This window comes from Candoia aspera, chromosome 4 (genome assembly GCF_035149785.1).
Source record: "Candoia aspera isolate rCanAsp1 chromosome 4, rCanAsp1.hap2, whole genome shotgun sequence".
NCBI classification, from domain to species: domain Eukaryota; kingdom Metazoa; phylum Chordata; class Lepidosauria; order Squamata; family Boidae; genus Candoia; species Candoia aspera.
This window is the reverse complement of record NC_086156.1, coordinates 101520437-101536491: the sequence shown is the minus strand read 5'-3', so window position 1 is coordinate 101536491 and position 16055 is coordinate 101520437. Positions and strand designations below refer to the sequence as shown.

The window sequence follows — 16055 nt, the reverse complement described above, 5'->3', positions numbered from 1 at the left end:
TTCCTATCCTTAAAGGGCCTAAAAGAACAGCGTTCAGAGAGAGAGAGGGGCCTTGTTAACTCAGTGGCTAATTTCTACAGAATATTTGGAACACTTTTTAGCACTGATCAGCAACTTTTTTCCTTGCCATCATGTAATGTCACAGGTGTCCCAAAGTATAAAGGTAGTAACTAAAATATCTTGAAATTTTGGTTATCTTAATTTTTTTAATAATAATTTTGAGGATCTATGAACATTAAAGCTGACTCACACTGATACACAGAAAAACTGCACAACACCTGCATTAAAGGTTAATTCCTCTCTTAACAGGATAATGTTCTGTAATCTAGGCACTATACTGTATTGAGGTGAACTCAGCCCATTAAAGCACACACAGTAATCTAAGATACTTACACAAACTCATTGCATTCATGCATAATGCTAAGCTAGGCCTGGGCAATGTGGTTTTGGTGGGCAACAGAACTTCCAGACACCTCCCTTGAGATCCACCAAGCTCCTTGCCCCATTCAAGGGTCAAGAAGACGACTTTTAATTAAAAAAAGGTTAAATAGGAAGCTGGCAAACAAAGCACCAAACTTTAATATATTTATTTGCAGTCCTGCCTTTAAATCTCACCAATGTTCCCCCTGGATGATTGACTGATTTGTGGGGAAATAGGCTTAATTTGTCCTCTGGTAAATTAGAGGTTTGTGACTATGATGTCCATCATTTTGTAATGTGGCTGGCATTGTTTCCAATTTCCAATATTTCTACGCCAGGTTTTATTTTTGTTGCATTACTTTATTCTCTGAGTTAGTTTGCACTGAGAGATTGGTTCATTGAGGAGAAGTTTTCCAATTCTTGGCTACATCTATTAGTTACATTATAATTGCTGAGGGCCGCTCATATCTCATGGGGTCTTACTTAAAGTTTCTGCTCCAGTAGCTCCAGCCATCCATTTGAAAATGTTTGGGTGATGTAGAAGCCAAAATTGTCAGTACCTACGGCTATATAATTGCTTGCTATGACTAACAGAAACAGAACAATGTGAGAAATAAACGTGTCTGTTTTAACAAGAGTGTTCATTTTTGTTTCTCGTTGTGGGTTTTAAAAGGCTGTGAATTTACACAGGGTGATGAGGCCACAAGGGTTGACACAACTTCATGCATCTGAGTTTATTTACTCGATTCATGCGTTGATACAAAAGTCTGTAGCAGTTTATAATTTGATCATGTCCATTCTCCCACCCACCCCGCTCCCGCCCACTATACCTTTATACAAACTGGTACTAAGATTTATAATATTTTGTGAACCCAACCAACCCCCAAAAGGAACAGAATTCTCAATCTCACCAAGGGGGCTGATCAGTCCCAGATTCAGAACCAGTCTACCCCTTTCCTGTTTTGATTGGAATCCTTTAATTAACAAGAACAAATCATGTAAAAAGAACCAAGTAGGAAATGTAAGGAAATAAACAGTAACATGTATATTACAAAATAAGAACATACTGTGATTAAACCTGTTGGTCTGTTTTTACTCATAAATATATTTTATGAGCAGCTTAGAGCTCAGACTTCCCTTAACTGGGGACTTCCAAATGTGTTGGACTACAATTCTCATGACTTGGTTTGGCTTGATGAGAGTTGTAGTTTAGCACCTCTATGGAAGATACCATTTTGGGAAGAGTGAATTCAGATAACAGACTGCTTTGTTTTAGAATAATGGCATGATTTGGTTTTCATAGAAACATAATTCATTATTCACACATATCTGGAAGAGAGGACTAAATAGATAGGAAGCATAACATTCTGCTTTGGCCCCTCAACTTTGTGCCATCAGAAGCACAGTGAATGTTCCACAAAGCAGGAAATTCATCTACCTCTCACACATTGGTGGGAGAAGGAAGAAATAAAAAATAAAGTCTCCCCTGTTCTTTCCCCAATAAAAAAAACCTAAATTTTCCTCCCAAAATTGTATATTAAAGCAAACTTTTATTCTTAGCATCCAAAACGTTGCCCACCCCCCATATGAAAACATCTATCAAGCAGCATGTCAGAGATATAGGTTATGTGATTTTTCATTCAATACTGATATGTGTAAACATAACATCCCCTAACAAACCAATCTTCCCTTCAATCTAGGTCCTTCTTACCTTCTTTCCCTTCCCATGGTACTCTAAGCATGTCTTTCTTTACCTCTTCACCCAAATTCTACTTTTAACACACTTCAGTAATCCACATTCTCTCTCCACCCACTCTGTCCCCATTGCTGTTTAAAGTACCTTTATGTGGATACAATCAAGGGCCACTTTTTTTAGAAGGTAGTTAGCAACCCAAGTCTCCCTTCTTCTAAATTACATCTTGGCCTCATATCTTATGATTCCGATCCCCATTTAAGTCAACTAGCAGGTCACCTTGAGTAGGAGATCTAGGATTATGGGACTGACCTCCTCCTCCAGATGAGGTATTGGTTATTCCATTCCCCTTCTTGGCAACTATAAGTTGAAATAATTTCACTTTAGCTGACAGAAATTGGCCCAGAAAGCCTAGTTTACTGACAGTTGTGGGTTTTTTAGTAGACCAACCTCAGATTCCTCCATTGAGGTTGGTCTACTATGAATTCCAAACTGTCCTTTATCTATGAAATTTGTGTGAAATATAAATTTCTTGAACTCAGCTGATCTGTTCCCTACCCACCATCATGACTGGTACCCCACTGCCCCCCATCCCCATCAGACAAACCCATTTCCATTTTGAGTGACTCCATCACCTACCACCTCAAGGTCAATTGTCTGTTCCCGAAGTTGATCCATGTTCTGTCCACTGAACCCTATCGCCTTGTCTTAAATCTCGCCCCCTAACATCTTATCTCTCTCCCCTTCCAAGATCCGATTTCCCTCCCTGCCCCAAATATAAGCATATAAAAACATGCAGACAGAATACTTGCATTTCAACATCAAAACACAACAACCCTCCCACCGTCCTGCCAGCCTTCCCCTTCTGCCTCGGAGATTAACTGTCCCCAGGACTGAGGAGAAGAATAAATCAGCCAAAACTGCCCCTCCATCTGCCTCATGCATCCATCAAGGAAAGGGCTGTTTTTATTTTATTTTATTTTATTTTTTAATTTGGCAGGATGGTTGGCGGAGGGCCAGAGGCTTGTAAGTCGTGCAGATGGGATTAATAGTGGAAGGAGTTTCAGACCCTCCTCCCCCCTAACTAATGCCCCATGCTCTCTCCCAAGTATAAATTATAAAGGAGGTTGCCATGAATCAGACCTCCTGTGTTCCCACCCAGCCCACCCCTTCCCCATTGTGTAACAGTCTGCAGGAAAAAAAAGAAACGAAGTAAAACTCACATTGTGCCGGGTGTAAATTTAGTGTCTGCTACACACAGTTCCTTTGCTGGTGCCCTTCCCTCACCCTGTCCCCTCCCTGCCACCCACCCCCCAGTTGATTCTGTCCAGCAACATACGTGGTTGTCTGTCTGACCCTTTTCAAGATGTCTTTCTGCCCTCCCAGGAACATGTATCTCCTCTCTCAGGGAAGCCGCATTCCGCCCTTCTCTCCCCACGCCACGTCATATCTGGTGATCCCGCTGGGCAGATGTGCATTCCTCTCTGGCTGGTGTGATCTCCTCTCCATGCAAGGAGGTGCCTGTATTATCCCAGTTTCCTTTCCTTCTTGAAGGATAGGGCTGTTCCCCCTCCCGTGGTTTTTAACTGAATCTTGTGCAAGCTTCCATCCGTCCCATTTTTTTCTTGTTGCACCTCAGAGAATGCCTTGTTTCTTTGCATGTTAATACTAGTAAGTATTATCCACTCCTTTTGGGCTTGGCCGTTACATGGTGGATGATGTTGACTAGGATCTATGCACCTCTGGTGGCAGTGGTGTCCTCTTTTGTTTTTACACCATAGTTCTGAGCACAGATTAGAGTTATAAGCTTCCTCGGTCCAACAGAGAGGAAATAACACAGACATGGTGGAAAGCCATGTTCCTCTACATCACATCTTCACTTCGGTATATACTTGTACACACCCATTCATGCTTCACTGCGTGGTTCTCAGACACCTTCTTGGTCCCTGCTTCGATTCTGATACTCACAATTTTGAGGATTTTCACTCTTCATGGTGAGGGTGAGGGTGTTCCATCCGGTAACTCTTCTGTTGTGTGTGTGAAAGAGAGTGTGCATATGTGTGCATGTTGCCTTCCTCTCTCTGCCTTTTCTGCCTTCCAAAGCAACTGAGCAAAGAAGTTCACAATCTCTTATTGCTGACCCAAAGAAAAGGATTGAATGGGAAGAGATGCTGAGCTTCAGTGGTGGCTTTCCTCAACCGGACTCCTCCAGATGTTTTTGACTACAGCTCCCATAACTCCCAGTCAGTATGGACAATGGGCTGGCTGGCTGGCTGGGAATTGTGGTTTGCCTGGACTTACATACCTGAAAGGGATCCTCTTAGTGACACCCACAGGAAAGACTATCAGCTTAACAACCTTTATGACGCAGCTGCCTTTGATGGCAGCTGCTTCACAAGAGTGTAAGGGGGTAGTAATTACTGTATATGCTGGACAACCAGACCATGAATGCTGTGCAGCCTGTTCTGTACTCTTTAAGTTACTATTCCCTCCTCAAGTACAATGGGACACTTAAATCTGTTTTTGCACATAAAGGAATATTTTAACCTTTGTTTCAGGTAGGCTGGGTGACTTTGGGCCAGTCCCTCAGCCCAACCCACCTCACAAGGTGGTTGTTGTGGGGAAAATAGAAGGAGGAAGGAGCATTAGCTATGTTCCCTGCCTGGAGTTATTTATAGAAATAATAAAGGCAGGATTAAAAAAAAAATCCAAAAAATAAAATCTTGGAAGTCTTTCCCCACTATTTCTGGGTGTGTTCCCCAGCCCGCCCAGCAGCCATCCTGGGTTCCTTCCACATTCATGACCCAGCTGTCTCTCATGTCTGCCAAATACTTTGGGGTTTCTCTAAGTAGTGTTTGGCCAAGGTTCATCTCTTCCCACAGCCGTACTCTCATGCTGTTACATTGGTTCACCAACTGAAAGACACTGCACAAACCCAAGCTTTGCAACCGTGCCTTCTGGCTGCAACTGGCCCTTTAAAAAGGGGAAACATGTTGGTCTGTGTCCCTTTCATGCTTTCAAATTCCAACTGGGATGCCTGCTAACCCCTCTCTCCTTCGCTTCTGCTACCACCTCCATTTCATTCATTCTCACATTCTCATTTTATGCACTGCAGTATCACTTTCTTCTTCATTATTCCCAAGACTGGTATTTTCCTTCCTCCGCTAGCTCTTTTGCCCTTCTCCCAACTCCTTTCGCTGTCATTTCATCCTTGTTTGCTGGACCTATTCTTCTTCACAGGAGTAACTTTTTCCTCCGTAAAGCCCGTTCTGCCAATCACCTCCTTCTTTTGCATGTGGCCTCTGTGGGGTTCCCCCCCCCCATTTCTACATCTTCACTTTCACACTTTGATTTCTAACCTCGTTATGCTTGAAGCTGTTGATTCAGTGTTGATTTAATTCCTTCCTTCAACCAGTTTCTTCCATTCCATTGTCATTTCTTTCCCGTTGACTGGTGGGATGGTGGGTTTGGTGGTACAAGCCTTTCTGGGTGACTTATCGGTATGCAGCCACGCCTGTCTGACACCACATCACCTTGATACCACATCTTCTGGGTCATGATACCTCGCTGTAAGTTTGCTGTACCATATCCAGTTTCTAACCCAATCCATGGCTCTGGGCCCACACTTTCTCGTCCTTGTTTTTTGTCTTTTGTAAACACCACAGAGGAGAGATCAGAGTTTCTGCCTTCCCCATGCTGGTTCTTTTCATTTGTTTCTAGCAAAACGTGTAAACATGCTCCCCCGCTATCTTCATAGTGGATGGGGGGGAAAAGAGATTTTCTCCAGCAGGTTCTTGTAAACATGGAACATTGGAAAAGTTTTATTTGCTGAAATTTGGCAGTAGATGGAAGATGGGCAGATAGGTCACTGGTTGAACAGATGCCTGGATGGGTGGGTGAAAAAATGAGAGAGAAAGAGAGAGAGAAAGAACAAGTGTGGGAGAGAACATGGGAAAATGCGCTCCTCCTTTTCCCTTCCCTCTCCATCTGATGTGGTTGGGGTTTGGTTCCAGTTTCTTGGTGGGACTGAAATCCCTACAGTGATAGAGGAGATATTTAACCATAATGCAAGTTGTTTCTTCTGTTTTCTTTCATTTGTGTTCCTTTGTCTTCTCTTTTTCTCTCTCTCTCTCTCTCTTTCTTTCTTTCTATTGTTTCCATCCTTGTGCTCTTGCTTTGTATGGTTCTGGGATGGAGGGGGGTGGGTGGGATGAGAAGGGACAGATGCACTGGCGTCATGCCGGCTCCCTGCTCCAAAGATGGAAATTTTGGCGCTACGGGTGCAGTGGCAGCCAAGGGCCATCTTCACTGAAACGCTGGGAAGGGGAAAGATTTGAGGGAAGGGGAACAAGGGCAAAGGAATTGAGGAGTGGAGAATAAGAACACAGGAAAAGAGAACAAAACAAGGGACATTTTTACTATTTGTCAAGAAATACCGAGGAATTAATACCAATATCTCACATGTGCCCAATTCAACCTCCCCACACCCGGCATGCATTGGAGCATGGAGCATGCAGGAGAAAACCATTAGGAAAAGTCACAACAGGGGAAGGTTTGAAGTCACCCTCTCTTCAGGGGTGTCCACAAGTCAAAAAAGTCAAGATGGCAGTTGTGACCATGTGATCAAAGCCCCACCCCTTTTTACATGCATTGCAAGGGGATACATGAAAAAAAGGGCAGAGCTTTGTTGCCATGGTTGCAATATTGACTTTTTTTCCCACCACCAGCAGCAAAGGCCTTAGGCTGGGGGTTCACCTAATATAAATAATATTGATAGTTATATCTTATCTGATTACCCCAAAGTCCCACAATGCTCTCATTTGCTCATAGGCCTCTCCCCAAAAGAGACTGGCCCCAAAAGGAGCTGTTTTGGAGCATCTGGGGATCTTAATAAGAATGCCGATTTCCGTGGGCCAGATTTTGTAGATGCGGGCTACTTGCTTATAAATGATCTTTTTGGTCATAATTCTATGATAACTTGCTGCCACAGCAGATGCTGACTCTTAGATGTATTATGATGAGGATGATTATAGCAGTTTATTTCTCTTGAGGGAGCACTGGCAGCCATTAATGGTTGCAACACAATGGTCACAATACCTCCTCTGGCTTTATCCTCCCCAGTGGGCTCTTCTCTGCAGAGTATCAATACAGAAGCCATTTTAAGGAAGGGAAGTCTCTATTCTGAAATCTTCTGAAGTAGTCTAGAACAGTGTTTCTCAACCAAGAACTGTGGACTTCAACTCCCAGAATTCCCCAGCCAGCATGCCACACATCTCAAAATTGCTGCGGTTGAGAAACCCCAGTCTAGAATACTGAGCATCACAACTCTCTAGACTAATCATCAGATCCAGCATTGCTTTCTTGGATACTCACCTCCAAAATTGATGGCACAAGAGGCCACAATTATGAGCACCCCCCCGACCAGGGCAACCACACTCAGCAGCTTTGCTACTCGTCCCAAGCGCCGAGCCCCATCGATGTCTCCCTGCTGAAAGCTGTTACGGGACTGACAAAGGAGTAAAAAGAAATTTTTAAAATGATTCTACATTCCTAAGAGCTCACCTGAGCACAGAAATCTCATCTCAACCCTTTCCACTTCTTAAATCAAAACACATTTTTGCCCCCTCTCCTTGTGGTGGTTAGTGGGCACTCAGAGCACTGCACTGGCAATCCTGGCTGAAACTTTCCAACATTGCCAGAGGAAAATTGATCCAGCCAGCTGCAAGATTGGATTTAGAGTGTTCTTAAAATGACGAGAGTTCAAGCAACAGATCTGCCTGAGATATCAGAGCTCTGTGACACCCAAGGAAATAAAACCACAGTAGTGATCTTGCCTTCTAACAGGGACCTCTCTTGATATGGTTGGAAAACCTAATATTGGAGTGGAGGGCATACTTTGTTCCTGCCCCACCTGATTATTTTGATTAAAAATAAAATTGGAAATGTGTACACTGAAAAGCAAATCCGAACAGTCCTTTTTAATCGAGTGTTGATTGTTTGAAAGGATGTCCAGACCATGTTTGGTTTAGAGACCCATAAGAAGGAGAAGCTGAGACATCAACAGCTAGACAGCTTCTCACTCAGGCATATAAATCATCCACTCATGCTCACTGCCAGGGGGGTCCAAAAAGTCAAGATAGCAGCCACAGCAACAGCCACAGCCATGCCATCACACCATGCAAACCTGCCCCCTTTTTATGTGCATTAATTGCATGGTGGCAGCACCATCTTGACTTTTTTGGACCTCCTCCCTGAACACATCCTTGCCCTCTAAGCCAAACATGTATTGTTTGTATGATAGATTTATTTCTTCTATAGATGCATACACACATATATACATTGGCACGTGCAAATTTTATGCAAGCCACAACATTGTACTGTCCCTTCTTTTTGACAAAGCAGATATGAGTGCTCTTTCCACTGGTATGAGTGGCCAAAAATTCCAATAGAAAAGAATATCTGTGGCTCAGGGTTGAACTGTGGAATCCTTGGTGCTCTCTGAGCTTGGTTGTTTGCTTGCAGATGTTTCATTACCTGATTAGGTAACATCATCAGAGTGAGCGAGTGTGGGTTTTGCTCCCTGTTTATATATAGTAGCTTGCCTTGAGGGAGGTGTAGTGGTTCAGGCATCAGGCTAGAAACTGGGAGACCATGAGTTCTAGTCCTGCCTGAGGCACGAAGCCATCTGGGTGACCTTGGGCCAGTCACTCCCCCACAGCCCTAGGAAGGAGGCAATGGCAAACCAATTCTGAAAAACCTTGCCAAAAAAACTTCAGGGACTTGTCCAGGTAGTCTCCAAGGATCAGACATGATCGAACTGAAAAAAAACAACACCCTATATATAAACATGGAGCAAAACCCACACTCACTCATACTGATGATGTTCCCTAGTTGGGTAATGAAACATCTGCAAGCAAACAACAGAGCTCAGAGAGCACCAAGGACTCCACATGGCCAAAAATTGTATGGGTTTTCCCACCCACATCCCCCCCGAAAAATGTGGCTTAAAGGAAACTTGCTGGTAAGCTGTGTGTTTTTGAGGAGGCACCAGCCCAGTATGATTAATCTCCTTTCTCAGAGACATCCCAGTCTGAGGGTTTCTGCAGCAATCTATTCCATTTCTCCATGAGTAAGTGCATGGTTCTCCTTTGGTCTCAGGTGGATGAAATGTGTGTGCAGTAGTAGGTAGGCTGGATGGAAAGAGTGTATGTGAAGCCGGATTAAATGGTGCCCAGGAAAGCATTTTATAGGGTCAACATGGCAGGTGGCTCTTTCAGTTGTCCAAGCCCACCCTGACACTTACCATGACTGAGTACACAAAGGCAACGATGTTGATCGGCCAGATGGGGCAAAAGCAGGAGAGAGCAGCAATGAATATGTAGTCTCTGGGTTTCTCCCCAGCCTCCCCAGCTGCTGACCCAGTCGCTGAGGCCTGCCGACTCAGACTGGCCCGCGGAGATCCTTTTGTTCCAGCAAGATGCACCTGAGACCCGGACAAGCTGCTCCTCACCACAGCCCGCGGGCCACCATTGATGCTGTTCTGGGGCTTCAGGTCATTCAATGACGCTGACTTGGACCGTGCTGGGGGGGTAGCAGGAGGGGCGGGGGTGGTCCCTAATTCCTCAGCTGAGCCAGCCCTCAGCCCCAGGGGATCGCCATTCAGCTGGGGGCTCCCCACGGTCTCCTCTTCAATGGTCACGGTCACCAGCATGGATGACGCAGGGGGCTCTGGTGCTGGGGGGCTCTGTGGTGGGGAGTCCAGCTGTGGCTGCTGCTCTGCCTCTGCTTCTGCCTCTGCCTCTGCTTTTGGCTCTGCTTTTGGCTCTGCCTCTTGCTCCTCTTTTCCATCTTGTTTTTGCTCCGGCTCTGGAGGAGCCTCGTTCTTCTCAACATCATCTGACATGGCAGGCAAAGATCTGGGTTGGGGAGAATCAGAGGAGGCTTGAGTTCAATAATGTTGAACAAGGTGGTATCTTGGACTGCATCAACCCCAGAGCATGTTCTCTATGTCTGAGCTCCCATGAGGAAACTAGGAAATAAGAGAGACACTCTTCCCGTGACTTTCAACCCGAGACCCCAAGATCTTCAAGGGGCCCTTCAGAATTCCTAAAGTGATCCTTAGGTAATAAGAAGTTGGATATGGAAATGGTTATTAGCTGAGTAATGTTTGCAATCACTTTGATCCCTCCATGCTGCAAGAATAGAACATCGCCTCCTCTGAATTTGTTTGGCTTCCTCAGGTAGGAGTGAAGGTACATTAAGACCTACTGGTAGAACTCAACATGATTTCAAGGAGGAAGTTTGACTTCCAGTTGTTTTTCAGCAATCATAACAGGATGATGTTTACACCATTAAAATACGCTGCTGAAATGAAGAAAGGGGGGTGATCAGAAAGATGTGAGGTTTATTCAGTTCCAGCAGTCAAAACAAAATTTGTGGCTTCCAGATTCCAATCTAGTGCCTGTTGGTGAATCTTGGGATTTTTCATTCATAGATATACATATGCATACACACACACACACACACACAATTACAGAAAGTGCAGGTCTTCCACCCCTGCTCTATTTCCTGGAGAATAATATGATTTCATATTAGATACATTTTGGGTAGAAGTTTGCATTTTGGAAACGATGGCTTTTATTATGTTTAGAATAATAAATCCAGAACTGGTGGTAGACCTTAGTTGCTTTTTTTAATTGTCTTTAATTGTTCCATAGTACTTAAATTTGGAAAAAACATCATCACATAGGCCAGATATTGGCATATGGACATTTGGTGTATGCATATTAAATATAATTTCATTTGGATTTCTATAATAAATACACAAATGATAAATAAATAAATAAATAATGCATGTTTAGTAATGCATAGATTGTATACATATTCCTCCAAGCTTGTGCAGAATACCCTTCCCTTGCACATGGCTTTCTCACACCTTGGGTTGATTTTTTAAATAACAGCTAAACTGGGGAGGAATAGTTAACATATAGATCAGTGTTTCTCAGCCTTGGCAACTTGAAGATGTGTGGACTTCAACCCCCAGAATTCCCCAGCCAGCAAATCCACACATCTTCAAGCTGCCAAGATTGAGAAACACTGACAGAGATGAAGCCTGGGGATCCAGCCCAAGGACTCTTTCCCACCAACACAGCCTCATATTTCCATCCACCATCTTTCACATCACTTCCAATGGCATACGGGTCTCCTCAATGACTGTCAGAAGAACAGCTGAATTCCAGACATCGAATGAAACCTGACCATTGGCCCCACTGTGATCTCCAAGGCCATCTGAAAGAAGATCAGTGCTGAGAGTTAAGGGTAGCACTAATCTGAAACTGGACAAAATTTCAAATTGTCAGCTTAACTTTTAAGGTATGGAAGTTGACTCCGAGGGATCCTTGAGGGGGCTTATGCTGGCCAATGTCATTTAAGGTAAGTATGCCAACACTGAGCCATTTCAGAGTTGGACAGTGGGTGAGAGGAAGGGAAGGAAAGAGCAGTTCCATGTTTGGGAGACAAGATTTAATGAAAGATTCCCTCACATTGAGGTGGACACCTGGTGACTTCATGAATGCCTCTACCTTTGTTCTAGGCAAATCTGCGGAAGTGAGTTGCTGCTGTGTTTCTCTCAGATGTTTTTTTGCCTACTCATCTACTTTAGAGCCCTGGGATTTCTTAGTGATCCCCCATCCAAACATTAACCAGTTTGTGCTTGCTTTTCAAGATCAGCAGGACTTCATAATACAGGTAGTATTTGACTTAGAACCACAAATGGGACTGAAATGTCTGTTGCTAAGCGAGGTGGTCATTAAGTGAGTCAAGACTGATTTCACAACCTTTTTTGCCTCAGTCGTTAATTGAGTCACCGTGGTTAAGTGAATCACATGGTTGTGAAGCGAATATGGCTTCTCCCATTGACTTTGCTTGTTGGAAGCCAGCTGGGAAGGTTGCAGATGGTGATCACGTGACCCCAGGAAGTTGCGACCATTGTAAATACATGCCGGTTGCCAAGCACCTGAATTTTATCATGTGACTGCAAAGATGCTGTGACAGTTGTAGGTGCAAGGACTGGTTCTAAGTCACTTTTTTCAGCACTGTCATAACTTCGAACGGTCACAAAGGAATGGTCATAAGTCAAAGACTACCTGTATATAAATGCCAACATTGGATGCATTCAAAATTAGTATTTTAAGATAAGCAAACATAAAACCCTCTGTCCTTACATTAAGTTTAGGCATATACAAAGTAAAGGGAAACTGTTAAGAAATAGTATACTAAGATTTTTTTAAAAATATTATTTTAATTTTAAAAACTTACAGCATTCCTCCCCAACCGACATCCTAATATTTTGGCTTATAACTTCTAACATTGTCAGCAAACGTGAGCTCTGGCAGCACCAGGCTGGGGAAGGAACTATTAATTCATAGTTCACAGGAACGGTTGTGGTTGCACTGCTATTCACTGTGGATCAATAATCACACAACACACACACACACACACACTGCCTTCATTTTCATTTTTTGAGTGCAGACCTAATAGAATCTCTTGCACTAAGGGTATAAAATGCTGAGGGTATGAAGTGATCAAGTGGGCACTCAAGTTACGGGCACGCATTGGAGAGGAGGGTACCCCAGCTGTATTAAATTCTAAGTGCCTTAAATTCCTACTGTTACCTTTCCATGTTCAATAATTTTGTTTCCCTTTCCCTGTCCAGACACGAAACTGGGAAGAGGGAGCTGAGGTGTTCACACTTGCCAGGGACTGATCTCCAGACCTGACTCCCTGCTCAGTGGCCATTCCTGATACCTATTTAAAAACAGGTTTGAGGCATTCACATGTGTCCTTCTCAGGGGCACATTATATATGTGATTTGTTTCTTAAAATGTGTTTCTAAAACTCTCACACGTGAGCTGGCCTTGCATGATGGCTCACCTTGCTCAGGGTGAGCAAGTCTGGCTTCTTCTCATCTGCCAACTGCAGACCACTGTAATTCGTGCATTGGTGCCTTCCAGATTCGACTGTGGTAATGCACTTTTTATGAAGCTGCTGCTCAAGGCAGCTCAGGAACTTTATTTAGGCTAATGGAAACAATTTAATGGTCTCACCTATCATCCATTTGAGAAGTCTGCAGAATTTGCTGATTAGTTTCTCAGCTCAGTTCAATACTTTTAACTCCCTAATTGCTAGAGTTCAAATTGTCTCTGGAAACAATTCCTTCTACCAGAAAAGGATTTCTCTTCCACCCCAGCTGGGCTCCTCAGATCCTACAAAGTGGTTTGATTCACTTCCAGTAGAAGTAAATGCTTTTCATTGGAAGGTTAGATTTTTAGAGAGCACAACTCACTTCTTCCCAAATGTCTTTTCAAAAGTGAGTTAAGACTTTGCGGAAAGTGATCATTGTTACGCCTTCGACACTCCTGTGAGCCCTGCTCCTGATACATTATTGCCAATTTTCTGTCTTTAATATCTACCTGTTATGTCATTATTGGCACATACATTTGGTTTTTAAAATGGCAAAACATTATGCAGTTTACAAACATTTCTTTGCAGCTGTCATTAAATAAAGAAATATAAACAAGATAAAATTGTGTAGCATATCAAAGTCTGTTGGGGTATTCCCCATAAGAAATGTCAGACATCCAGCTTATAGCACCAAAACTGACTCTTATCATACATAATATAGTGAATTGTGAATCAGGATTCGGGGCTATGACTCAGACGAATATGTGGAAGTACAACAGTACACATTATTAATTGCACATAAATTGTGCCTTCCTTCAGTAATTCTAGCTAATATTCATCTAACCAGACTCAGTCTAAGGGATAAATGAGAAACCAGTTCACCTTTCAATGCGAATTTACTTTCAAACCAAAATGCAAAGCAAAACTCTGTTGTTCATAAAAATGTGCCATTGTTCAGTTTTCAAAATGCATGTCAAAATATATAAATAAAAGGAAAGAGTTCATAAAGTGATATTGATGGAAATGATATAGATAATATCTATTATACAAGAGAAAAAGTCCTTGAAAAAATACGCCTAAGGCAAAATCATGTTCAAAAAAGTGCACATGAGAAAAAAAAGACTATGCCTCTTCAAGTTTTTCTAATCTCAAGGTGGTGTTGAAATGGGACATAAAGAGACAAGTGATGGAAAAGGAGAAGCAAACAGGAATCAGAATGGATGGATCTGGCCCTCCCTACCCAGATCTACTTAGCTCCAGTACTGTGTAGTTACTGCCTTGTATATCTGTTTTGGTCTGTAGTAATTCAGAAGAGATGAAGTCATTGAGTCAAATGACCAAGAATGCAAAAAATCTGGAGTCTGGGAGCACCTTTTCCAACTAACAAATTGTATTAAAAGGCATAAACTTCATCAGAAAGCTTGTGCCTTTTAATACAATTTGTTAGTCAGAAAAGGTGCTCCCAGGTTCCAGACTTTTTGCCACCACAACTCCTCCTACAAGGTCCATAATAGGCAGCGTAACGAAGAGTGATTCAGATAATCAGGAATTATAACAAGGGCAGTCTACATCTGATCAGAACAGAGGGGAGAGAGAAAGTACCATGTTACAGAACCACAGCTGGGCATGAGATGGGCAGCAAAAAAGCAGGCATTGACCCAGTACAAAATACATGAACTGCAAGTTAATAATGAATTGTGGAGGGGGCACAGGGGTGAGGCTGTTTCAGGCAGCTCTTGAAGTCATCTTTAAGCAGTGTTTCTCAATCCTGGCAAGTTTAAGAGGAGTGGACTTCAACTCCCAGAATTCCCCAGCCAGCCATGCTGGCTGGGGAATTCTGGGAGTTGAAGTCCACCCCTGTTAAACTTGCCAGGGTTGAGAAACACTGTCTTTAAGTAATTGTAAACTCAGAATCTAGTTTATATATTGTACTTAGCTAGGTTTGGTTAACCATGGCTTATTAAATAAATTGTCTAGGTTTGCACAACCCGCCAAGTCATAAGTAATGGCTTGCAAACCACAATTACCCATTAACAAAATACCAAATAAAACATGTTCTGGCTTAATGCAGCATGTGAACCAAATGGTGACTTTAAGCTAAGGTGGCATGGTTTCAACACGCCCTGTTCAGTCCATCCCCATACCGAAGGAATTCCACCTGGGAATTCTGAACGTTGCAGCCTGAACACACCTAGAGAATGCCATGATGGGAAAAGTGCTGTATACACACCTACCTAGAAATAAATCCTATTGAACTCAGTGAGGCTTACTTCTGAGTTCACATTCATAGAGGAAAACACTGTATGAATTCAACATTAGAAAAACAACCTTGTCAAAAATACCAGATGCAAGGATGTATTGGTGCTCCTATACTTACAACTTGGTGCTTTATAATTTATCTCATGACACATGTAGACACCCCTTTGTAAATGCCAGGGAAGCCAAAAAAACAACCACTATTGCTACAACAATCAATGATAGTGCACATCTCCAGTTGCCATACTCCAGCTTTTTCCTGACACACTATGTAATTAACATACAAACGCCAACTCTGTGATGCTGGCACATGAATGCCATGATGGATTCTCTGATCGACACAATTCTCCAGATTCATTCAAACCGTCAGACGGGGAAAAACCTCTGTGCATAACAAGGCATACTGATGTACTGAGTGTCTGACAACAGCGTCACCAACACACACAAGCAACTGCTAACCCATTATTTATTTTGTATTAATTAGCTGGCACACTGACAAGAGGAGTGACACATGGCATGGTGGTACAACTGTCACTTTTCATTATTTAGTTAAGCATGCTGATAAAATAAACACCTGACTTGTTCCACCAAACATTTTGACTGCTCATCAAATGGCAAAAGAGTAATCCCAATAAAAAATCCTTGCCAGTGCCTCCATCTTCATCTGACTTCTCCAATTATACATGACCAATTTATGTCTGTCATCACCAACATTTGCAGCCCA

At 42.9% G+C, this 16055-nt stretch overlaps 1 protein-coding gene across 1 annotated transcript; it reads right to left on the bottom strand.

Annotated features, from left to right (window-relative positions):
* Window positions 1–5676: 5676 nt before the first annotated feature.
* PRRT2 (proline rich transmembrane protein 2) lies at window positions 5677–10073 on the bottom strand. Its single transcript, XM_063301324.1, has 3 exons — window positions 9417–10073; window positions 7487–7619; window positions 5677–6429 (listed from the first exon to the last, which is right to left on the bottom strand). Exons 1-3 carry the CDS (start codon window positions 10014–10016, stop codon window positions 6419–6421), a joined length of 744 nt encoding a protein of 247 aa, XP_063157394.1. The 5' UTR covers window positions 10017–10073; the 3' UTR covers window positions 5677–6418.
* Window positions 10074–16055: the final 5982 nt, after the last annotated feature.